The sequence below is a fragment of the Leptodactylus fuscus genome, chromosome 1 (genome assembly GCF_031893055.1).
Source record: "Leptodactylus fuscus isolate aLepFus1 chromosome 1, aLepFus1.hap2, whole genome shotgun sequence".
NCBI lineage: Eukaryota > Metazoa > Chordata > Amphibia > Anura > Leptodactylidae > Leptodactylus > Leptodactylus fuscus.
The window spans coordinates 204,420,907-204,445,947 of NC_134265.1; the positions used below are offsets into that span (position 1 = coordinate 204,420,907).

Sequence of the window (25,041 nt, forward strand, 5' to 3'; positions counted from 1 at the left end):
AATGCATCCAAGAACTAACAGAATAGGGCTAATCATGGTGTTGGTCATGTCACTCCTGGCATTCATTAAGCAGTTGGGTTACATATATATGTTTGATTATCACCCAGGACAAATCAATTCATTAACTAAATAGAGCTAATGGTGGAAACAGTTTGTATCGGTGATGGTATGTTGTGAACGTTATTTTGGCAGCTCCTGTGTGAACCTAGTCAGTCAGATGAGACAGGTTAGTGGTTGAGCCTGTTTTAGAGATTTGTAGACCGTACCCAAGCGATGCACATTGTGCTCCAGCTGCATTGGCAATTGTAACTTTCACTTTGCAGTCTATTCAGCATCATTGCTAGGTCACACTATTTATCATAACTTGTGGAGCTGTGAATAATAGCAACTATAGCTCTCAAAGCATATTATTATTCATTTTACTATTTGCACGCGTGTACTTCAGACAGATTTTAAAATGATGAAATGAAGCTGCTGTTGAAGATTTTCAGTTGATGGACTATTCTTCTACTGCTTACAATATTAACAACAATTCCTTAATATCTAGGTTTGAATACCAGTATCAATCATTTAAGAGATTGGGTGTGATTCTGATGAAAGAACAAGAATTATTATTATTATTATTATTTATTTACCGGTATATAGCACCATTAATTCCATGGTGCTTTACATTTGGGGGTTTACATACAATACATAAAATTTACAGGTAAATATAATACTAACAGTGACCGACTGGCACAGTGGGGTAGAGGGCCCTGCCCGCGAGGGCTTACAATCTATGGGAATGCTGTGGAGAGGTCAAATTCACCACTCTATAATAGCAGTCTATTAGCAGATAACACAGTAACAGCCAGGCTTTTTATTTGTTGTATGCTTTTTTATAAGGAGTAATGTTAGTTAGTATTGTAGCATAGCATAGTAAACTTCTGTTTCTGCCTAGATCCAGATATTTTGAAAACTAGACCTTGTCCAATTTTTATGTTGGTTTGCTTTACTGGTGCCACAGCAATACATATAACTCAAAACAAAATAAATAAAATAATTCTGCAAAATCCTTAAAGGGAGTCTCTCACTTTCTCTCAAGCATACCTTTGTGTCGTCTGTAACTTCTGTAGATTTGGGAGAGAAAAAAAAAAACTTTGAAGTCTAGTCCAGATGAGGTGGTTGGTATACTAGAGGCCCCTACCACCTCCTGCCGGTGCTACAATGTGCCCCTACTGTTATATCATTACCCATCCTATGTGAGTAGCAAGAGCAGAGTTGCCAGGGCTGAAGGCCTGCCCCCCCCCCCCATCCCCAGTGTGCACCAACTACCGTACCTCGTTTGCATAAGACTTCAAAGTTTATTTTCTCCAAATCTACAAAAGTGACAAACATAACAGTGGTATATTATTTATCACTGTAATGTACTCTGTAATGCGATGGTGGCTGTTGAATATGTTTGGGGGAGGTTAGGTGGTAGAGATTCTTTAACCCCTTCCTGCTGTGAGCATTTTTCGATTTTAATTTTTTGTTTGTGATTCTCCCCCTTCCAAACCCCATAACTTTATTTTTCCGCTTTCGCAGCCATTTAAGGTCTTAATGTTTGCAGGACAAATTTTTCTTCATGATGCTACCATTAATTATTCTGTACAATGTACTGGGAAGCTGGAAAAAAATTATGAATGGGGTGGATTTGAAGAAAAAGTGCATTTGTGCGATTCTCTTACAGGATTCATTTTTAGGGGTTTCACTGTGCAGCCAAAATGACGTCACTTGTATTCTATGTTTTGGTACAATTCTAAGGATACCAAATGTATATGGTTTTATTTACCTTTTAACCCCTTAAAGGAGTATTCCCATAACTTTTTTTTTTTTTTTTTTTTAAATGTAGATCGTGAGCTCACAATGTACATTTTTTCCTATTAGTATGTCTTTGGAATATGGGATGGAAATCCATGCAAACATGGGGAGAACATACAAACTTCTTGCAGATGTTTTTTTTTGCCCTTGGAGGGATTTGAACACCAGGACTCCAGCGCTGCAAGGCTGCAGTGCTAACCACTGAGCCACCGTGTGGCCCATTCCCATAACTCTTGTTCTGCAGCCTGCAGGGCTCTGTGCTCTCTTCACTTCCTGGATTTCTCGGCACATTGGTGGTCGGGGTTACACTTGCTCTGCTATCTGCTATGTTTGCAGTCAGTAATGAGGGATTGGTTGTAAATGCATTACCACAGTATGAAGCTGATGAAGAAGCTGATGTAGCAGAGCTGGATTTGAGTCAGCTTGCATTACATACAGAGGTAACGGTCTCTTTATGTCAGCCCTTATCTGCCAAATTCAATTAAACCGGCTGATAAGTGGAAAAGCTGAAAATAGACAGCACAGTAATCCCGGGAGCTCTCCCCTCCCCCATCCCCTATCTGAGGAGCTCCGTTGTTTGTCATGCCAACTTGACGTCGGCCCTATAGCTTGCTCCAGGCGCCAGAATCACTGGCAAAATGGTGATTACCACGCGCTGCCGGGAAAATGGCGCCTCAGTCAGCTTTGGTCAGGCACCGACCGCTGGCATTAGCGCGTGGTGTCTGCTGTATAAAACAGCAGACACCAGGCATTTATGGCGGCCGCCCAGCTCCCAAGCGGGCGCCATAGTTAAACACCCGGCATCCTCCGCACTAGTACGGCGGATATTGAGAAGGGGTTAAATGGAGACAGCCAAAATAACATTTATTATACAGGGTTTGGTTTCTGCTCTAGATTCCTGAGTAAAGCACATACCCCTCATTTGCATATGAAAGAAACTACAATTTACATAAAAATGGGTCTCCAAAACGGAATATTAAGCGTATTTAATAACTGTACAAACACTTCTACTAGGTACTGTGTGCAGGCTTATAACAAATGTATTGCTGATTCCCTTTAAACAGTCTTGCTTGAAACTGTCACGCCATGACACCCTCTCTCCAGCCTACCCATAACTAGATCATTTCTGATGAAGGTTGCATGATTGAAATGTCATACTCCTTGATCTAGCCCTCCCTTTGTTCATACATGCAGATTTACTTAATTTCCATGGCGTAATCACTGTTAAAATCTTTTGCCCTCTGAATAAATAACTGCATCTTTTTGAACATAAGTGATTTGGCTAAACCCCGCCTCATAGCATTAAAGGCTTGTTGAGAAAGTCGGCCATGATATTTAGTAGGGCTGCCTCAGTGATCCTTCTCAGTGTGTTCATTTTAGTTTCTAATCTGGAATTACAAAGTGAGTGCTGTGTGCTCTTTACATGCAGGCTGCACACACTATTCATTTCAGAGTTATGTGTAGTAGAAGGAAACTTGAATTACTGCAACCCTTCAATTCCTCGTTAGGGCGGGTTTACACCTGTGCTCGATCTCATTTTCAGTTTTCAGTCTTCAGCCGACAGAAGACTGAAACCTGGCAGACAGTCTCCGGCTGTGAGCGCCTGTGAGTGTTTTGTGCTCTCCGTGGCAAAACCGTGGTTTTTTTGTTTATCCGGACACAAATTCTGGAAAAAAAAACTGTTTCACCACGGAGAGCACAAAACGCTTATCGGCGCTCACGGCCAGACACTTTCCAAACCCATTCAAATGAATGGGTTTGAAAAACGACTGCAGGTTTCCGTCTCCTGTCCAGTTTCGGGCAGGAAATGGAAACCTGCAAAATGGAGACCGGGGCGCAGATGTGAACCCCCCTCATTGACAGAGATGGGTTACTATTAAACTGATGCAGCAAAAATAACTTTATTGTATACCCAAACTGGGACTGACAAGTTGCCTTTGTCTCTATATAGGATATACCATAAATGTCTGATAGATTGAGTTCCTACCTCTGAAACTTGCCTGACTTGAAAATGAAGATTTCCTCTCTCGTGATTACAGCACATGTGGAGGTCTCTACATTCATTTGTATAGGAGTTCCAAAAATATCTAATCGGACAGTTTTGGCTATTTTCGGAGCTCTCTTACAAATGACTGGATAGACATGCATGTGTAGCCATCACTCTCTTCAGGGGTCAGGAGACTCCTGTTCTTGAAATTGTTGTGGGTCCCAGGGATGGAACCTGAAATTATTAGGCATTTATGCATATTCTGTCCTTGGTAAGGGATTGTCAAAAGCAGAAAAATTCTGACCAAGGAGGCATATGCCATTAGAAAAGACCCATTCTAGGGCCACCATACCAGTTCTCTTCAGTATACTGTGTTTGACTACCCAGATGATGTCTTATGTTTAGTACATGACCACTGTATGTAATAACTAGTCTCAACAATGCACTATTGAGGATGATGATAGACTGCAGCGGTCACATGCAGTAGGTATGACCTGAGCTAGCAGAATTTTAGAAGTAGTAACTGGAGACTGGGTTGCAGCTCTACTACATCTGTAACTTGGCAGACTACATTAAGATCTTGTAAATGAATCTAGAAGATGGAGTGTTCTGCAGCACAGACAGCTGGGATTTGAAGGTATTGTACATGAAAATCTTATAGCATTGTGAAGTTTAATATTTGCAATGGAGTTACACACATAAACCAAATTAAGAAATAAATAAAATACAGTAATAATTAAATGAAAGGTCCATAGTCGGTATACTATATATGGGAGAACTGATACTGATGTATGTATCGAAAAATCAGTGCTGGTATACTTCTATGCTGTTAACTGTACATAATTGGGTATCACAACAAAGTACTTTCCCAGAGGACATCTTCAAATGCAAACTGTAACCTGCCAGTGGTATTTAATTCTGTGTTGTTCTGTAGGCCTCTCTCCAGCAGTACCGCAGTAATGCTGGGTCCCCAGCCAACCAGTCTCCCACTTCTCCTGTCTCCAATCAAGGTTTCTCTCCAGGCAGCTCCCCTCAAGTAAGGGAATCTGTGCCTTGACTTGTAGGCTTTCAGTCTTGCCATCGCTGCACATGGTCTATCACTGTACCTGTTGTGTTTTTCATGATACTCTGATGTCTCATCATGTTGCATAGTATCATAATTAGATTGTGTGTTTTGTTGCGGTGTCCGCAATTGATGTAATGTATGGTCTTCAATCAGTCCTTTGGGAGAGCTATTACATTTTTCATCAATGGCAAAAAAAAACCTCTAGTATATCAGTAGATTTTTTAGCGATGGTTTGTCATCACTGCTGATTCTTAGCAGAAGGTCAGTGAGGTTTTGGCTCTGTACTCATTATCAACATTTAGCGAAAAACTTAACTTACCAGAAGCATAGCAGCTGCAGATGCCTTTGTATAGGATTCGGTGGTCTGTTGATTTAACATCTAAAGCATTTTCAGCCTTTCTTTATTAATAATGAAGTGTCATTAGAGCATTTTCATGAATAGCGTTATCAAAGGGTCCTCAGTAACAGTACCATATTGTTTATCAAATGCCATCATGCTCCCCATAGCAATGATAGCCACAGCATCATCAATAATAATATCCCAGCCACTGTGCCCCTTGTAATTCTTTTAAGCTCCAGTAGTGTGCAGGAACAAGCAGAGAAGTGTTAACTAGTGGCCCCTGTTCATTGGAATCTTCCCCACTATCCCCAGTGCTGTTTAACTTATTCCCCCAGAAATGAATAGAAAAATGTTTGAGCCATGTTGTGTAGGTACTAAAGGAATTTTGCGCTTTTAGGCTTAGCTTTTTTTTTTTTTGTAAATCTACTTGCTGGCAGCCAGACAATGAGCACCAGTTACTTAAAAATGTGAATTTCCCATGTATCAATGAGAGACCTAAAAATTATTTGACTGAACAGCATCATTTTTTTAAATTTGTCAGAAGATGTGTCTGGTCGTGATTGGGAGAAATGTCAAAGTCTTCAACTGGTTAAAAATAAAATTATAAATGCCCACAGTTTGTTAGTAAATCAAATTATTTCTCTGCGTTGGACTAAAGTCGGTAAATGGTATTGATGAGTCGTCTCCACCATGTACAATAGCGAATATTTATGCCAATCTTCGTATCTCCCATGCCAGCGGATGGTGTGCCTGATTTATGACAAGTCTCACAACTCGCAGGCACCCCCTCTGAAGGGCCTTATGCCTGCAACAAAAGTCATAGCACAGATTTCAGGCATCATGTACACCCATAAACTAGCGTAAATGTTCATAAATTTGGTTAGCTCAGTGGCTCACCCTCACCATTCCCTCTTTCAAGAGAGTTGTGAGAGTGGTGTAAAAGAGAAAAAAGTTGCAAATTTTTGTTCATAAAGCAGATTTGCACAACACTTGGTATCATTTCTAGTCACCATAAATCAGTTTGTTAGCAATTGATACAAAGTCTCACTCTTACCACTAGACATAGATTATATTGTCCAGTCCCCTGAAAGTGATCCTAACCCGAGTGTTATTTCTTCAGGGTCCTTTTACACGGAGTAAACATTATATTGTATTTTGGCAAAATACACGTGTAAAAATAAGACTCCCATTGACTACAATGACATTTTTCTACACGTGTAAAAAAAAAACACGTCAAAATACACATGTAAAATGTCATTGAGGTCAAGAAGAGTCTTATTTTTACATGTGTATTCTTTACACGTGTATTTTGCCAAAATGAGCGTGTGTTTACTCCGTGTGAATGGACCCCAAGGAAAAAACCCTCAGGCTAGGATCACATCTGCGTTGGGGTCTCAGTCGCAGATTCCATTTAAAATCAGCGGAGAGAAAAGTCCTACATATATGCTATGTCTATGGGGTCTGAGAATAACCACTTTTTTTTTTTTTTAGCGGACAGGCTCTCTGTCTTTCAGGTCCCCATAGTGTGAATCTAGCATTAAAGAGGACTTTTCACCAACTCTTAGCATGAGTCAGAGCTCTGAGTCCCACCCCTTTCCTTCCCCTGCATGGCACCACAAACCTGACAGTACAGAGCCTAAGCAAATCAGGCACCAAAACGAACAGCACTTATTGCTGGGGAATTGTGGGCACGGATGGATTTAATACAGAAAGATTTGGGACAGTAAACCCCAGGTCTGTAAGGATTTGTGAGTGGACTATAGTCTCAAATCGACGGATTCTTTTTAAATGTGTTTTCCTCAAACTGAACATAACCTCTAATCCTCCAATTTTTGGGAGTCTTGCTAAAAGAATCTATTTTAAGTGGTGAGGGTGTGACTTTAATTGGAATTGTAATGGTGTATTTGGAGACTGCCTGTAGCCTACACCAGCTCCATCGATTCATTCTGGCTGTAGATGAATACTGTATTTTGTATTCTGAGCTTATTAGCAATTACTATTACTATTATTAAGCTTGCTTCACACAACCATCTGCAGTGTAAATTGGTATCGGTGGTTTTCACTGACCCATGGATTAAAAATACATTGACAGAGCCACAAATACAGACCTATTTTGCATTTCTTCAATTCGGCCTGGACACACAGCCTCACACACTGTGACTATTTGTATAGGCCCATTGAAATGTATGGGTCCATACTTTAATCCGCAGTTGCAGATAACATGTGCAATCATGTACTGTACATGAGGACTTACTGTAACTTTTATACTGAAACATATTTTACTAAGTGAGTCTAACGTGGAGAATTCTGTGAGCTGGGAGGGAGAATTAATTTTGCATTTGTTTTTTTCCTTGAAAACTATCATAAAATATTTGAAAATTATAATCATCCTGTTGAGTCATTGAGTGTTGAATTATGTAAATCCAATGAATGATTCATGAAATAATTATCAGCTAAGATTTAGAAAAAAAAAAGGGTGATATTTTGTTGTCAACATTGTGTACATATCTTCTACGTATTTAACACTGAATAGCCAGACTAAAGTATTTAGCTGATGACAGTGATGGGTAAAGTTACAATTTTAACATGTTTGAGAACTGCTGATATAGAAACTTGTGAAAACTATTATATCTGGTAATTTATTTATTTACTAGTAGAATACCCACAGCTTCGCTCGCGGAAAATATGTGAAATTATTGGTTATGCTAAAGTAAAATTTTAAGCATCACACTAAAATTGACATTTTCAGAGCTACAGTAAATCTTTTTTTTCCCACTTTTAAAATTTTTATTATTTTGTCATTTAACTAATTTGTAGTAATTAGAGATGAGCGAGTAGTATTCGTTCGAATATCGAATCCTATTATAGTCTATGGGAAAAAACGGGAATGTTGTTCAAGTTTCCATGGAAACCAAAGTTCGACACCTTGGATCCTCCAAGTTCCCGGAAGTAGCAGGACGAGGAGCACGAGGAGGTTTTTGCATTGAATTCAATGGATTCTTCCCGCGTGGTATTCGACCGATACGAGTATTCGATCGAATACTACTCGCTCATCTCTAGTAGTAACATTGATGTGAACAACTTTTTTTTTTTTTTCATTTCAACATTTTTATATATTCAATACATATTATGTAGTATAAACTATTACAACTTTTTTTTTTTTTTAATACAAATTAAAATTTATGCACCTTATACAAACATATAAAACATTTACACCCAATTAACAAAATAGTGCAGCCCTCCCCCCCTCCCTCCAGTACAATCTATAAGTAGTTCACAGACAAAAGAGTAAAATTGGTTTACAGTTACACGGCTATCTAATGTAGTGCTTTTTGTTAAACAATGTTTCCGGTTTTACCTTCAGGTACATACCTATAAAAAGATTTTTGGGGTTACCTACTCGAGAGCAAGCAACATACAACTGTCCATGTGAAAATGCGGGCTCTCTAAATTAATGCCGGCTACTTTAAGTGATTGACCTTGTGCTTTGTTTATAGTCATAGCAAATGCAAGTCTGATTGGGAACTGCAGATGCTTAAAATTGAAGGGCATGCCGCTTGAAAGCAAAGGAATACGCGGAATGAAAACATTTGCTCCCTTAGAGTTCCCCATAAGAATAGTGGCTTCAATAACATTGGGGATGAGACTCTTAAAGGGATCCTATAATTAAAACTAAATTTTTTGTCCCTAACATGTAGGAATAGCCTTAATAAAGATGTTTTCTCCGCGCCGCCGTTCCATAGAAATCCCGGTTTTTGTCGGTATGCAAATGAGTTCCCTCTCAGCATTGGAGGCGGGCCCCAGCGCTCAAACAGCGCCGGAAGAAGATGCGAAGAGAGCCCGTTCCTGTAAAAGATGGAGACGGCGCTGGAGAGTTCTCTTTTAGCATTGGGGACACCCCCAATGCTGTTTGAGCACTAGGGCCCGCCTCCAGTGCTGTGAGATAACTCATTTGCATACCGACGAAAACCAGGATTCTACGGAACGGCAGCGCAGAGAAGACATCTAAAGGTAGGAGAAGAATAGCCTTTCTTAAGGCTATTCCTACGTATTAGTGTGCATCCATCTGAGTGTGTTTGCGTGCATTTGTGGTCCTCGCGTGTGTGTGTGTGTAGTGTGCATGTGGTATTTGTGGGGTGGTGTTTGTGTTGTGTGTGCCTAGAGTGCTCTGGTGTTTGTGTGGTGTTGTGCTTTTGGGTTGGTGTATGTGTGCTGTCTGTCTGATGTTCATATGGTGTTTGTGTGTGGTGGTGCGGCCCCTTTAGCAGCGGCTCTTTGGCACTGTCACTATAATCCGTCCCTGTCAGTCACAACTGTTGTTTTCCCCTCAGAGACTTTCGTTTTCATTTTTCCCCATTATATGTATAGGGCCTAACTTCAGGAAGCCCAATCTCATGACGGGGGGGAAGGGATGCTAGCGAAATGTAACGTGCGCAGTATTCTGCTCCTGTGCGTGGAGAGGGGGCGTGCCAAATTTCGCCCAAATCGGGCGAGAACTGTGGATTTGTATAGAGCGGAATACTACAGTTTGAGTTAGATAGATAGATAGATAGATAGATAGATAGATAGAGATTTTTACAAAAGTCTAAGATATAGTGACGTCAGAAGCTATATGCTCTACCAACCTCTGAAATAAAAGGACAGAAGGGTTTAGCTTTCTGTTCTGGCTGTGCTCAGCTGTCTTCTAAGAGCAAAGCAAGCAGTGTGTGGATCCATAGAAAGCCTATGGACATGTAACACTCATAACAAAGAGGCACTGCACTTCTGTCCTGTCATTTTAGGGTGAGGGTTATGGCACTTAGAATCTACCAATCACTAACGTGTCTGACAGGTTTTCAAACTGATAGATAACCTTTACACCCTTCAAAGTTTCACTTAATGCTAAAATAAATGAAAAATGTTTGTTTTTTTCTGTAGCCAGTATATACTTTCTCTACGTACTGGCAGGGGCCCCCCCGCACATCTAAAATTAACAACACCAATATCTCCTGCAGTGGGGCTGATACCACGAAATCCAATAATGCGCTGAATTTGGCGTACTGATGGTTTTCTAGCAGTATCTAATACCACACATCGAAGAGGATATGAAAGGTCTTCTTTAAAAGTCAGCAACGGGTAACACACTAGTGATCCTTTATATTTCCCATGCCTTTTGTAGCCACTCTTGACTTTGGTTCAAAAAAATCACAGCAAAATCTGCAACATAAAAAGCAACTATTCTGCAAGTTGGGGCCTTAACTTTAAAATCATATTGTGGGGTAAATTGTTGTGGCTAGAAAAACTTGTATTCCAGCTGTCCTAACGTTTCAAATTTTTCTTCAGTGTAACTTTCTGAGACTTTTAGATGCACTTTAGTGTTATTTTATGGTCGCTATGTTTATAACAACATTAAATTTATATAGTTTTTATTATCTTTTTTTTACTAGTTTAATAGTACTAGTAAAGTGAAATTTTTATTTTTATTTTTTTTTAATTAGAAAATATTAATTTGTGTGTCTCCATATTCCAAAACCCCAAACATATTTTTAATTTTCCATCAACATGGTTCTGGAAGGCCTTTTTTTAGCAGGACGTCTTTTAAATTCTATTGGTACAGTGTTAAGGTACTGATGAGTTTTTGATTAGTTTTTATTATTTTATGTTTTCGAGAAGTGAGATAAACAGAAGACATGAGTTCTGGCTTTTGTATATAAGGCTTTATGGCATATATCACAAATAACATACTTGTTTTATGGGTTGTTACTGATGTGGCAGTTCCAATTATGTGGGTTTTTTCCATTTAAGGGTGAATTCACACTGAGTAAACGCTAGCTTATTCTGAACGTAAAACACGTTCAGAATAAGCGGCGTCTAAAGCAGCTCCATTCATTTCTATGGGAGCGGGGATACGAGCGCTCCCCATAGAAATGAATGGGCTGCTTCTTTCACTCCGTGCAGTCCCATTGAAGTGAATGGGGAGTGCCGGCGTATACGGCAAGCTCTGCTCATGCCGGAGCGTACACGCCGGCACTCCCCATTCACTTCAATGGGACTGCACGGAGTGAAAGAAGCAGCCCATTCATTTCTATGGGGAGCGCTCGTATCCCCGCTCCCATAGAAATGAATGGAGCTGCTTTAGACGCCGCTTATTCTGAACGTGTTTTACGTTCAGAATAAGCTAGCATTTACTCAGTGTGAATGCACCCTAACAAGGAAAACAAATTGTCTGTTTTTAAATTTTCTGTTAAACCACTCAGATGCATGGACCACAGCATTAAACAACCACCCAAAAAATTGTGTGCTATGCAAACCCATCCTATGGTATGAAACAGTGGTTAGATGAACTAACAGTGGTTAGTGTTCTTCTAAATAATAAGACCCCAATATGTTATAGGAGAATGAGTATGCGGTCTGATGATTTGGGTTATAGCATGAAAAAAAGTTCATGGTACCCCTCCTCCAGGGTCATCTGAAGCCACAGATATAGGAGAATAAGAAATAACTCTATCTCTGCACTTTGTTAGCAGCATGTGTTCCCTTTACACTCAAGATGAAATGAGTATTTGCTGCTACCACTTCAACCAGTGTTAGTTCTGGTTCTAATGGTGTTACAGGTTTGATTCTTGGCTTCAGGACTATGTTAAAATTGTGGCTGCAGCTTGGGAACTATAGCCGTTAAAATAAGGTTACATACTACTACATTAGTAGTAGTAGTAATAGTAGTGGTTTTTGCGTTCCACAATTTGCTGATCAGCAACACTAATTAAGTCATTCCACAGACGTCAGTTTCCATCCGCAAAAAAAAAAAAAAAAAAAAAAAACTGATGTCACTACATAGGCCGACACACCACGGATAAAATATCCAGTGGTGTAAGAGGCTGCACTGAATACAATGTGTCCACAGTTGAGAACCCACAATTGCGGACCGTTTACGGATTTAACTTGTGTTCATGTAAGGCCAGCCTTAGAGTTTGTTGCAGTCATAGGATAAGTGTAACAAATACTAACGGTAGTAGAATAACAAAAACAGAGACACATATAATAGCAATATCCAGAAGTAGGGATTTTTTTTAATTATTATTTCAATATAAAACATGCTGTGTTTTCCAGGTTCTAACTGTGTGCCCAAGTTTTTATTGTGGGACAACCTCTCAGAAAAAGCACTGGAGTAGATTTATGAAGAACGGAATTTGTAAAACTGGTCTTCATATCTCCTGTGTTACCAGTATTTGTACCTGTCTTTAAAGGGGGTGCACCCTTCACCAGGTCATATGCTTGCACTAAAGCTAAATTTAAGCATCATTTATGCCAGTTTTCTGGTGTAAATGATGATACATCCACCCAATCACTTATGCACCGCGCCTCCTTTTTGGGAAAATGACAGTTGCGAATATTTTTAAAATGTAAAAAGCCGCATGCTCAAAACTATAAACAAAATCTCCCCCCACTGAATTTTTTCTAGTGTTGAATTTCTACCTATCAGTTTGTGTCACAGGATTTCAAAATTTGGCATTTTGTAAATATTTGCGAAAATATTGGTGCCCATATTGACTGCACACCTATGCATCTAGTTTCATATTATATGTAAGAAACTGTTTTGATTCTTGCAAAGGACTGTTGAGATCACTAATACAATGTATTAAATTCTGTTTACAAGTATCTCACAACTTGTTTTCATCTGTATTTGTTGGTTTTGTGTTCCATTGTTTGCTTTGATAAATATATAATGAGAATGCTTACATATAGGAAGCTAGCATATTTATAGTCGTAATAGATGTTTTATTCAAGATTGTGTAGTATAACATGACTAGTGCGGTATCGGTATATACGTGGAATTCTGTAAGTGTCCAAGAGTTTCATCCAATTGCGTAAATTCTGATTTGTCATTTGGTTTATTCTAGTAACCTCTTAGATGTGTAAATGTATTACTCACCAATGTAACACAGTGTACAAGACAACGTACACATGTTTATATTGGTAATGGATATGTTTGTTCAGACCACCCATCCAGCTTAAAGCAATATGCAATTACTTTGGATGAACTGTTATGCTCTGTTTTGATAGTCCTTCATGAAAAGTAAATAAAAATACAATTTGATGGGAAAGACATAACCACCTGATCTTTGGCTTCCAGATTTGTACCACTATTGTGAAATATTGAAACTTAATAGTACTTGCAGAGTATTACTTATATGCACAGGGCTAAACTATATTAATATATATACTGTGTATGTATATCCTATACATATGTATGTGTGTGTGCATTTATATCTTTGGTAACTGCATAATGAGGTATAGCATAAATTTAGAAAATGGGCCATGTGAAGTTATTTCCCTGAAATAAGAAGGAAAGAGTTGACCTCTGAAGTGCTTTTTTTTTTTTTTTTTTTTTTTTTTTAGTCTACCAGTGCTGTAATTTAATTTTTTTTAAATAAAACATTACTTGAAAGCCATTGAGAACCATTACCAACTTGTTCTTGTCTCCTTTATAGCATTCGATTTTAGGCAGTGTGTTTGGAGATTCTTTTTATGACCAGCAGATGACTGCACGGCAAACAAATGCTTTGTCTCATCAGGTACGTTAATAAAATCTTATGTATTAAATTTTAGATACAAATATACAGCGGATGAAATAAGTATTGAGTACGTCACCATCTTGCTAAGTAACAATATTTCTAAAGATGCGATTGGCATGAAATTGTCACCAGATGTTGGTAACAACCCATCCAATCCACACAGGCAAAGAAATCAAACCATACATGTCCATAAATTATGTGTATTAATGAGAAATGACAGGTAAAAACTATTGAACACGCTTAATGAAACTTATTTAATACTTCTTACAAGTGCCTTTGTTGGTGATTTTGGCCCATTCTTCCACACAAACACACTTCAAATTCTGAAGGTTCGGTGGGCTCCTTCTATGAACTCTGTGCTTTAGTTCCTTCCATAGATTTTCTGTTGGATTCAGGTCAGGAGATTGGGAGGGCCATACTAGCAGCTTTATTTTCTTTCTCTGAAACCAATTAAAAGTTGTATTTGGGATCATGGTCATGCTTCAATATCCACATTCATTTCATCTTCATCATCCTAGCAGTTGGCAGCAGATTTTTATCAAGAAGTTTGTGAGTGCTGTTTGCTGAAAAACAACCCCACGCTATGATGTTCCCACCTCCATACTTCACTATTGATATGGTGTTTTTGGGGTGATAAGATAAGATAATCCTTTAATAGTCCCACATTGGGGAAATTTCAGCATGTTACAGCAGCATAGTAATACAGGTACAGGATAATACACAGTAATATAATACAGACATAGACACACATATGCTGAGAAGAGAAAATATACTAGGGGTCCATAGCAGATAAGGAACAGAAGAAGAAAGAAGGAAGACTTCATAATCATAATCATTAGTTTTCTGTGCGGAGTGATCTTCACTTGGTCTGATGTAGATTATACAGCCTGGTCGCGGTTGGAAGGAAGGACTTCTGATAGCGCTCCTTCTCACACTTGGGGTGAAGCAGACGGTCACTTACAGTGCTGCCAAGTCCCATCAGGGTCCCATACATTGGGTGGGATTTGTTCTCCCGCATGGAGGTCACCACAGACAGTATCCTTCTGTCACCCACCACCTGTACTGGGTTCAAGGGGCTCCCCAGGACAGAGCTGGCCCTCCTGATCAGCCTGTCAAGTCTATTTCTGTCCCTGGTTGATATACTGCTCCCCCAGCAGGCCACACCGAAAAAGATGGCTGAGGCAACCACAGAGTTGAAGAAGGCCCTAAGAAGTGGCCCCTGGACTCCGAAGGTTCTCAGCCTCCTGAGCAGGTAGAGGGCCTTCAGAGTCCAGGGGACACTATGGATATCCAGGGGATATGCAGTGCCTTTTGGTCTCCAAACATAGCATGTATTTTGACATCCATAACTCGTTTGGCCACATCGGATCAGACTGTATTCTCCCAGTATTTCACAGGATTGGCTAAATTTTGTTGAGCAAAATTTAAACGCTTTATGAATAGAAGAATGGTTAGCTTAGTGGTTAGCACTGTAGCCTTGCAGCGCTGGAGTCCTGGTGTTCAAATCCCGCCAAGGGCAAAAAACCATCTGCAAGGAGTTTGTATGTTCTCCCCGTGTTTGCATGGATTTCCATCCCATATTCCAAAAAAGACATACTGATAGGGAAAAAATGTACATTGTGAGCTCTATGTGGGGCTCACAATCTACATTTAAAAAAAAAAAAAAGAAAGAAAGAAGAATGCCATGAAGGTTATACCTGTTGATTCGAGGTCTTTCTGGAGTTCTCCACAGGTGTTTTTTGGTTCCTGGACAGCTCTTCTGATAATTCTTTTTACTCCGCTGTCTGAAATCTTGGTCAAGGCCAGTTTATGGTGAAATTATGTTCTTTACACTTCTGGATTATGGCTACAACAATACTCTCTGGTACCTTGAGTGGTTTAGAAATTCCTCTGTAACCAATGCCATCAATATGTTTTGCAACAATAAGGTTGTGAAGGTCTTGAGACGGCTCACTAGTTTTACCCATCATGATATGTTTGTTTTGTGTCATCTGACATTTTGTGTAATGAGACACCTTTTTATAGGCCAACGGGTGAACCAGATGATATTACGTCTCACTAAGTGGCAGGATTGCTTTCTAATTCCTGATAGATTTCAGTAGGTGTCAGGACTTTTCATGGCTTTTTGCACCTCTTTTCTTCATGTGTTCAATACTTGTGTCATGTTATTTCTCATTATTACACACAATTTAATTGATTGAAAATCTATGGGGTTTTTTTTGTTTGTTTTTTTTTGCCTGTGTGGATTGGATGGATTGTTACTGACATCTGGTGAGAAATGCATGTCAATGTGACGTGTTCAATATTTCTGTGTGTGTGTGTATACATATATATATATATATATATATATATATATATATATATATATATATATAAAATTTCAAGTCTAAATCAGATTAATTAGCTGTAGTACATTTCCTTTTAGCAATCAGTTCATTTTGGACCAATATTTTTCTATCTGTAAATCAATTTATTTTGCTTCTATTGTTGGCCTGCTTTTACTTGTAAATTTACTTTAAAGGGATCCTATAATTGAAATGCAATTTATTTTGTGACTAACACGTAGGAATAGCCTTAAGAAAGGCTATTCTTCTCCTACCTTCAGATGTCTTCTCCACGCCGCTGTTCGGTAGAAATACTAGTTTTCTTCGGTATGCAAATGGATTCTTTTGCAGCACTGGGGTCGGTCCCCAGTGCTCAAACAGCACTGGGTGCATCCCCAATGCTGCAAGAGAACTCTCCAGCGACGCCTCTATCTTCTTCTGGAACTGCCTCTTCACGCGTTTTCTTCCGCGCTGGAGTGAAAGTTCTATGCATGCGCAAGTTGGCTCTGCTGTTGGGTCTCGGGCAGAGCCGACTGCGTATGCCCGTGTAGTGTAAGTGGCCATTTTCTTGTGGCCACTTACCCCGCTTACAGTGTAAGACATCTAAAGGTAGGAGAAGAATAGCCTTTCTTAAGGCTATTCCTACGTGTTAGTCACAAAAAATTGCATTTTAATGATAGGATATCTTTAAATTACTTGTACATATCACATGTATTGTGATTGGTCCTTTTTAGGGTATATATGTAGTTTCTTTGCAAGGAGATTTTGGGGCAGAATAGGACTAATCTAATCTGCCTGCTGTGGGGAACCGCTCAGGTAGATGCTTGGTAGCAGTGCAGGAAAAAGGGACACAGACTGGGTTGCACACAAGTTCAGCGTTTATTTCACTTGTAGTGCATAACCTGCCTTTGCAAAGGCATAAGCAAACAAAACAAAAGCCTTCTTGGCTTAGAACTAACTATAACAGAAAATGTTCCATGACTATACAGGAGCCTGGCTGCCAGACTCTCACTCTGGATACATCAAACGGTGGCACAGTACCTACAGTTTGTAGGTTCAGTTTACATAGGAACTCTCAGCTCTGTCAGTGTGGTGCCACAGCTCCTAGTTCTGACACACAGACTATATCAGGCCTTAATTACACAACTGACCTCCCTGGTGTGGGTCTTTACCATACACCCTTTAGCTGCCTGGCTGGAACATACTTGTTCTCCCAGACCTCACCCTTCACTTTCTCACACTGCAAAAACCTCTGTGTGAAGTTTCCCTTATTGGCTACAGCAGTTTGAAGACTTACCACCATTTCCATAGGGATTTTGTGAAGTCTAAATAGAAATTCTATACATACTCTCCTTATGTTTATGCATTTTTAAAAGCTATTACTGTATATATTTTTGTATCATGTTCTGTAAGAGATACAAAACTAATAGATAATAAATTCTATATCAAAATCTATAGATATTGAGTACAAATACCAATCAGTAACTTATGTCACTGACTAACGCTGACGGGTGGCAAGATGCATACAAGAAGACTTCTTTGGCACTAAAAAAAAAAAAAAAACTAGTAAAAATATGTATGTCACTGACCAGCACACAGAGGCTGCGTAGATTTGGTGATCAGCACCAAGGAGCAGGGATAGGAGGAAAATTAGGGGTGGAACAGAAAAAAAAAAAAAACTTCACCCCAAAAAATGTGCTTATCAATGGGGAAAAAAAAACAAAACAGATCAGCACCTTGGGGAAGTGATGATGTCACAACATTCATGTGACTGCTCATTCAATTAATGGCATCAACAGCAGACCTATCGCCTTCACCCTCCTTTTCCGGGAAAGTGCCAAGGCCCCTTGACAGAGAGAAGGGGTGGCAAGTCTGTGGAGCTAACAGTGGTGAGTAATTATGAAATCTGTATGCATTCTCCACTCCCTGTGACCCTACAAAACATTATGGGGTGGGGGCAGTAATACGGATCCATTATACTGTATGGTGACATAATAAGGGGCCCATTATACTATGTGCGGGCATGTTGAAACTTAACCCCTTCCCGACATGCGCCGTAATAGTACGGCGCATGTCGGGTCTGTAACTATGGCGACCGCCCGGGAGCCGGGCGGCCGCCATAGCCGCCGGGTGTCTACTGCTTTAAGCAGTAGACAACCGGCTCTAATGCCTCCGATCGGTCCCCGGACCGATCGGAGGCATTAACCCCTCCGGCGCCGCGGTCAAAGGCGCCGGAGGCGCCATTTTCCCGGCGGCGCATGGGCGCCGCCATTTTGGCCGGGATCGCCGGCTCCTGGAGCATGCTCCAGGGCTGACGTCCCGTTGCCATGACAGCCGGGAGCCTTGTACAGGCTCCCAGGCTTGTCTGCAAATCCTCTCTTTTGCAGGCTGGTCTATGCAGCCTGCAGAAGAAAGGATGCTTTTTTGCAATGCATTAGCATTGTAATGCATTGCATTAGTGATCAGACCCCCTGGGGTTCAACACCCCTAGGGGGTCTAATAAATGCAAAAAAAAAAAATAAAAAATAAAAAGTTAAAAAAAATATAAAAAGAATTAAAAGTTCAAATCACCCCCCTTTCCCTAGAACACATATAAAAGTAGTTAAAAACTGTGAAACATAAATCGCCCGCTCTACAAATCTATAAAAATATTTTTCCTGTTCGGTAAACGCCGTAGCGGGAAAAATAGTCGAAAGTGCCAAACCGCCGTTTTTTCACTGTTTTGATTCTGATAAAAATTTGAATAAAAAGTGATCAAAGCAATAACATTTCCCGAAAATGGTAGAACTAAAAAGTACACCCGACCCCGCAAAAAAAGACGCCCTATGCATCCCCGTGTGCTTACGTATAAAAAAGTTACGGCCGTCGGAATATGGCGACTTTTAGAAAAAAAAATTTTAACACAGTTTTGGAATTTTTTTTAGGGGTCAAAATGTAAATAAAACCATATAAATTTGGTATCCCTGGAACCGTACCGAAACACAGAATATAGGGGACATGTCATTTTGGCTGCACAGTGAACGCCGTAAAACCAAAGCCCGTAAGAAGGTCGCAGAAATGCATTTTTTCTTCAAATCCACCCCATTCTGAATTTTTTTCCTGCTTCCCAGTACATTATATAGAATAATTAATGGTGGCATCATGAAGAAAAATTTGTCCCGCAAAAATTAAGACCTCATATGGCTCTGGGAGAGGAGAAATAAAAAAGTTATGGGGTTTAGAAGGAGGGGAGTCAAAAACGAAAATCAAAAAATGCCATCGGCGGGAAGGGGTTAAAGAATAACCACCATTATAGCAGGTGTTCAGCAGCCAAGTCTACCTGATTTCAGGTGTTTCTTACTGCAGTGACTTTTACAGGAACACACTGCCACCACTTGAGTTGTGGCAAAAATGGTCCCACTGAGGCACTATTGCCCAAGGGCCCACAAATGCATGGAACTAGCCCTGCTCAGCAACCCCATGCCAGTTATACATTCATAACTGATGAGGTGAGTAATTGACTGAGCGAAGGCTACTTTAGCTTTTTTAAACACTGGGTCTTGCCGCAAGATGGCGTAAAATGTGCAGGAAATCTTGTGGCCACATGCTACCACAGCAGGGGTTCCAACTGGCATTTTTCAGCTGGGTAATCCTCTCTCACACACTACAAGGGTTTCTCAGGAACGTCTCCATCAGATTATTTTGCTTCCTTGGCCTACCTAGTCACCAAATTTATGGCCAGTTGCGCATTTATGGGTCAAGTTGGGATGCTGCGTTCAGCAGCAAGTGTGCAGGATCTTTAGGTCCGCCTGCTAAATCTGTGGGCTGATGAGTTGCAGGATACTACATGGAATCTGTTTGCCTCAATGTCAACTGCATCTTAGCTTGTATCGAGGCTAGAGGTGGCCCAGCAGCATATTAGAACCTTCTTACAATTTTTCAGTGTTCCCCAATTAACATTTCCTTTTTCTCTAATATTGTCATGACAAATATATTCATTACAGTCACAAATGCAAAGTTTTTCTGATTCCAACAAGTTTGTCTTGGTGTCTTTAGGTGTGTGGAGTCTTATTAAGCCATTTGCGCTCCACTGTGAAGAAGATCATGGGAAGAATATGCAAATCTGTCTTCCATTATGTAAATAGGAAGACAGTGCCTCAGTCATGCAGCCCAATAGAGGGCGCTCCCTTTAACATCATGCCCGACCTTCCCAGAGGCCTTTGCTGCAAATGATGATTTTACCAAGCCAGTCTTCTCAGCCGAGGACAGCTGTTTCGATCTGATTGGATCTCTTCAGCTCGGCACAGAGAAGACTGACTTATATTTAGGCCAAAAATTTCAATTTTTCTGATATTTTTGAGCCAAAGTCAAGAGTGAAATTGATATATTGCAATTTTGCAGTACAAAAATCAGGTTGTTAATGAAAAAGAAAAGGACCCAGCAGGTGAAACTGTGGTTTAAGGTTAAAGCCCCACGTAGTGGGCTACTGCGGAAAAACCGCGGTGGAAACGCATCGTGGTTTTTCTTGCAGTGCGTCTCACAGAAATTTCGCAGAGATTTCCTCTGCAGACTTTCTGCTTCAATTATACCTCCAGCGTTTCCATAGCTATAATTGAATTTCTGCGATTTTCAAAAATGCAAATGTTTTGAAAATCACATTTCTTCTGTATTTATTTTTCTGCAATTTGTGGATGGGATTCGCCTTACGCTAAGGCCCCACATAGTAAAATCTTATGTATATATTTTGTTTAATTTTTTTCTCTGCGTTTTTTCAATTAATTTCACCTCCGGTCCTATTATTCATACAAAGAAACATACAGAGAAATAGTTTACACTTCCACAGCTAAAAAATTGTGCCACTTTCAAAAACATAAACATTTTTGAAAAAACAACTTTTCTGCATTTTTTGTTTCACAATTTGTGGATGAGATTAAATGAAAGTACGGGTGGTACTATAAAGTAGTGTTTTTTTTTTCTTCTGCTTTTATGCAACATGGTCCTTTGCCTAAAACAATTATGTTAGACTTTATTTTGTGGTGCAGCAACTTCAACCCCGTCCCAACATTCACCGTACTAGTACAGCAAACACCCGGCACTAATGCCCATGATCGGTGCCCGCATTAACCCCTCTGGTACCTCAGTCAAAGCTGCCCAAGGTGCCATTTTACCTGCGGCGTGTGGGCACCGCCATTTTGCCAGTGATCGGAGCAAGCTCCAGGGCCGGCCTCCGGTTGGCATGACAGCCAGGAGCCTTGTGAAGGCTCCCAGGCCTGTCTGTAATGATTTTCTTTTGCAGGCTACTTTATGTAGCCTGCAAAACAAATGACATTTTTTTTGCAATACATTAGCATTGTAATGTATTGCATTAGTGATCAGACCCCTGGGGTTCAAGACAACAAAAAAAAATAGAAAAAACAAAAAAAATGTATTAAAAAAAAATAAAACGTGTTAAAAATTCAAATCACCCCTCTTTCCCTATAACACATATAAAAGTACTTAAATACTGTGAAACACACTCCCATATGGTAATCGCCGTAGCGTGGAAAATGTCAAGTGCGAAACCACCGTGTTTTCACTGTTTTGCCTCTGATAAAAATTTTAATAAAGAATTATCAAAGCAATAGCAATTCCCCAAAATGGTATGACTAAAAAGTACTCCTGGCCCCGCCCAAAAATACGCCTTATGGCAACTTTTAGAAGAAAAAAAAAAGAAAATTACCACAGTTTTTGTTAACCCTTTCCCGCCGATGGCATTTTTTGATTTTAGTTTTTGACTCCCCTCCTTCTAAACCCCATAACTTTTTTATTTCTCTGCTCCCAGAGCCATATGAGGTCTTAATTTTTGCAGGACAAATTTTTCTTCATGATGCCACCATTAATTATTCTATATAATGTATTGGGAAGCAGGAAAAAAATTCTGAATGGGGTGGATTTGAAGAAAAAATGCATTTCTGCGACTTTCTTACAGGCTTTGGTTTTACGGCGTTCACTGTGCAGCCAAAATGACATGTCCCCTGTATTCTGTGTTTCGGTACGGTTCCAGGGATACCAAATTTATATGGTTTTATTTACATTTTGACCCCTTAAAAAAAAATCCAAAACTGTGTTAAAAAAAATTTTCTCTAAAAGTCGCCATACTCCGACAGCTGTAACTTTTTTATACGTCAGTGTACGGGGATGCATAGGGCGTCTTTTTTTGCGGGGCCGGGTGTACTTTTTAGTTCTACCATTTTCGGGAAATGTTATTGCTTTGATCACTTTTTATTCAAATTTTTATCAGAATCAAAACGGTGAAAAAACGGCGGTTTGCCACTTTTGACTATTTTTCCCGCTACGGCGTTTACCGAACAGGAAAAATATTTTTATAGATTTGTAGAGCGGGCGATTTCGGACACAGGGATACCTAACATGTATGTGTTTCACAGTTTTTAACTACTTTTATATGTGTTCTAGGGAAAGGGGGGTGATTTGAATTTTTAATACTTTTTATATATTTTTTTTTTTTTTTAACTTTTTTTTTATTTTATTTTTTTTATTTATTTATTTATTTATTTATTTATTTGCATTTATTAGACCCCCTAGGGGTGTTGAACCCCAGGAGGTCTGATCACTAATGCAATGCATTGCAAAAAATCATCATTTCTTTTGCAGGCTGCATAGACCAGCCTGCAAAAGAAAGAGCTTGCAGACAAGCCTGGGAGCCTTGTAAAGGCTCCCGGCTGTCATGGCAACGTGACGTCGGCCCTGGAGCATGCTCCAGGAGCCGGCGATCACCGGCAAAATGGCCGCGCCCTTGCGCCGCCGGGAAAATGAAAATTGAAAAATACCAACGGCGGGAAGGATTTAATCATTTTTTGCTGGATGCAGAGATTTGTTCTGTGTACATTTTGCAGTCTATTCATCTGTGTCTTTATTTTGTGTGTTTGTTTACAAATTAATTTTGGTACAATCTGATCATTTAATTCTCCCACATATGCCTCTTCCTAATAGCATCTGGGCTATCCGCAATATCTTGATATCTCTGAGTAAACACTTTTTTTTTTTCCTTTCTTCTTTTTGGGTTGTATATAGTAAGCAGTATAAATATCAGTTCTACCAAGAAACATTGGATGCATTTTTCTTGACTTAAAGTGCCACAAAAATTCCCCTAATAGTAATTCAAAGTTAAGGCGGTTTGAAGAAAGCAGGCATTGCGAGTGGCATTTTTTTTGTTATGTTTGTTTTAAAATACACATTGTGAAATCTGGAAAAGTCTGGGTGACTAACATACCCATTATCCTACGTTTTACACTTGAATAAGAAACATTATTAAATATTTAATGATGTGTGTATCACATTAAAGTAAATTATTCAGTGCTCTGCAGCTGCGGTCTGTGGCAGATCATAGCAGATCATGTATTCATTTAGGATCTTATTAGACTAGATTGTCTATTAGTCTGATGTTGTTTTTAGAGCTAGAAGCTTGTCCTGGCATAGTAAAGAGATTCTATCATTAAAAAACATTTTTAAACTAAAACCACGTAGGAATCGCCTTTAGAAAGGCTATTCCTCTCTTTCCTTTATTTTGAAGGTCTGCGTCGCCATTTTTGAATTGTTTTCTGTTTTTATTATGGTAATTGAGCACAGAAAGCACAAAATGGCCAACGGGCATGCTCTGTCGGCTGTTCCATCGGCCATTTTGCAGTGGTCTCGTGTAAGAAGAGGAGGAGAAGGCGGCGCTGGAATGGAGAACAACGCTGTGCTCTGAGCACAATTACCATAATGAAGAAAGAAGACAAATTTAAAAAATGTCGGCGTGGACCTTCAAAATAAAGGTAAGAGATGAATAGCCTTTCTAAAGGCTATTCCTACCTGCTTTTAGTTTAAATGATAGAATCCTTTTAAAGAGAATATGTCACCAGAACCCAGCACATCAATCCAGCCCACCTATAGATAGGTTAGGTTCACCTAAACTACCCTGTGTTTTTTTACCTAGTGAATCTCTGCCTCCAATTGCAGAGATGGCACTGGATTTGTCAATATGTAAATATGCTCTAAAAGCTTTCATTTGCATATTGGCAAAAACAGCAATATGTAGTAAACAGCACCAATTCACAAGGGGAAACTGGGCCACCCCTATGCTAATGACTCGTTTTGTTTTGTTTTTTTAAGAGGAAAGTTCTACGTAGGTTTCACAACAAATATGAGGAGGCCAGGTAGGATTGGGCCACAACAACTGCATGGTTTTAACTCTGTGCAATGTATGAATCAAACCAAGCAAGAACAAAGGACGGCAGTTTCTTTTCTAGCATAGTTGGAAACCACATACTTTTATGCTAATGTTATAAAGGGGTTGTTCAAGCACTTGATATGTTTTAAAATAAAATATTCAGAATGCTTTAAGTGATGCTTCCATTTCAATGAATGATTTCTAGTCTCTGATGACTTGAGAATTAGACAGGACAGTCAGTCACTTACTGTAGTAGTAGTTCCATCTCACTGAAACCAAACACCAGGAAGCGTTGATTTGGGAGAGACAAAGGATCAGTAAGGTAAATATAAATATTACTTTTTATGTTTAAAGCATTTAAGTTGCTGGGCAACCCCTTTAATAATTTCCTATTTTATGCTGATTATTGCATTATGGCTTTTTATTTTGCTTTGTGTATGTATAACTTACAGTATGTCTATTTTTTTTTTCTGTAGCTTGAACAGTTTAATATGATTGAAAATGCAATTAGCTCCAACAGCCTTTACAGTCCTTGCTCCACCCTCAACTACTCTCAGGCCGCTATGATGGGACTTACAAGTAGCCACAGCAGCTTACCAGATTCTCAGCAGCTTAATTATTCCAGCCACAGCAACATACCGAACATCATCCTCACAGGTAAGCCTTTTCCATCCAGCTTTGGCAATATGCATACAGTAAATTCTAGAAATGCAGTGTCATGTTTTTATTTTCTAATCCA

The 25,041-nt window shown here is 39.6% G+C and overlaps 1 protein-coding gene across 3 annotated transcripts in view; it reads left to right on the top strand.

Annotated features, from left to right (window-relative positions):
- CRTC1 (CREB regulated transcription coactivator 1) overlaps positions 1 to 25,041 on the top strand; it is a 130,743-nt gene that overhangs the window by 97,446 nt on the left and 8,256 nt on the right. For 2 of the 3 annotated variants that reach the window (XM_075283281.1, XM_075283297.1), the window contains 3 exons: positions 4,764 to 4,865; positions 13,707 to 13,790; positions 24,779 to 24,959. In XM_075283281.1, coding sequence (XP_075139382.1) covers positions 4,764 to 4,865; positions 13,707 to 13,790; positions 24,779 to 24,959 — 367 coding nt within the window. The remainder of the gene's footprint in view (positions 1 to 4,763; positions 4,866 to 13,706; positions 13,791 to 24,778; positions 24,960 to 25,041) is intronic. The other variant, XM_075283289.1, reaches the window with a different exon arrangement.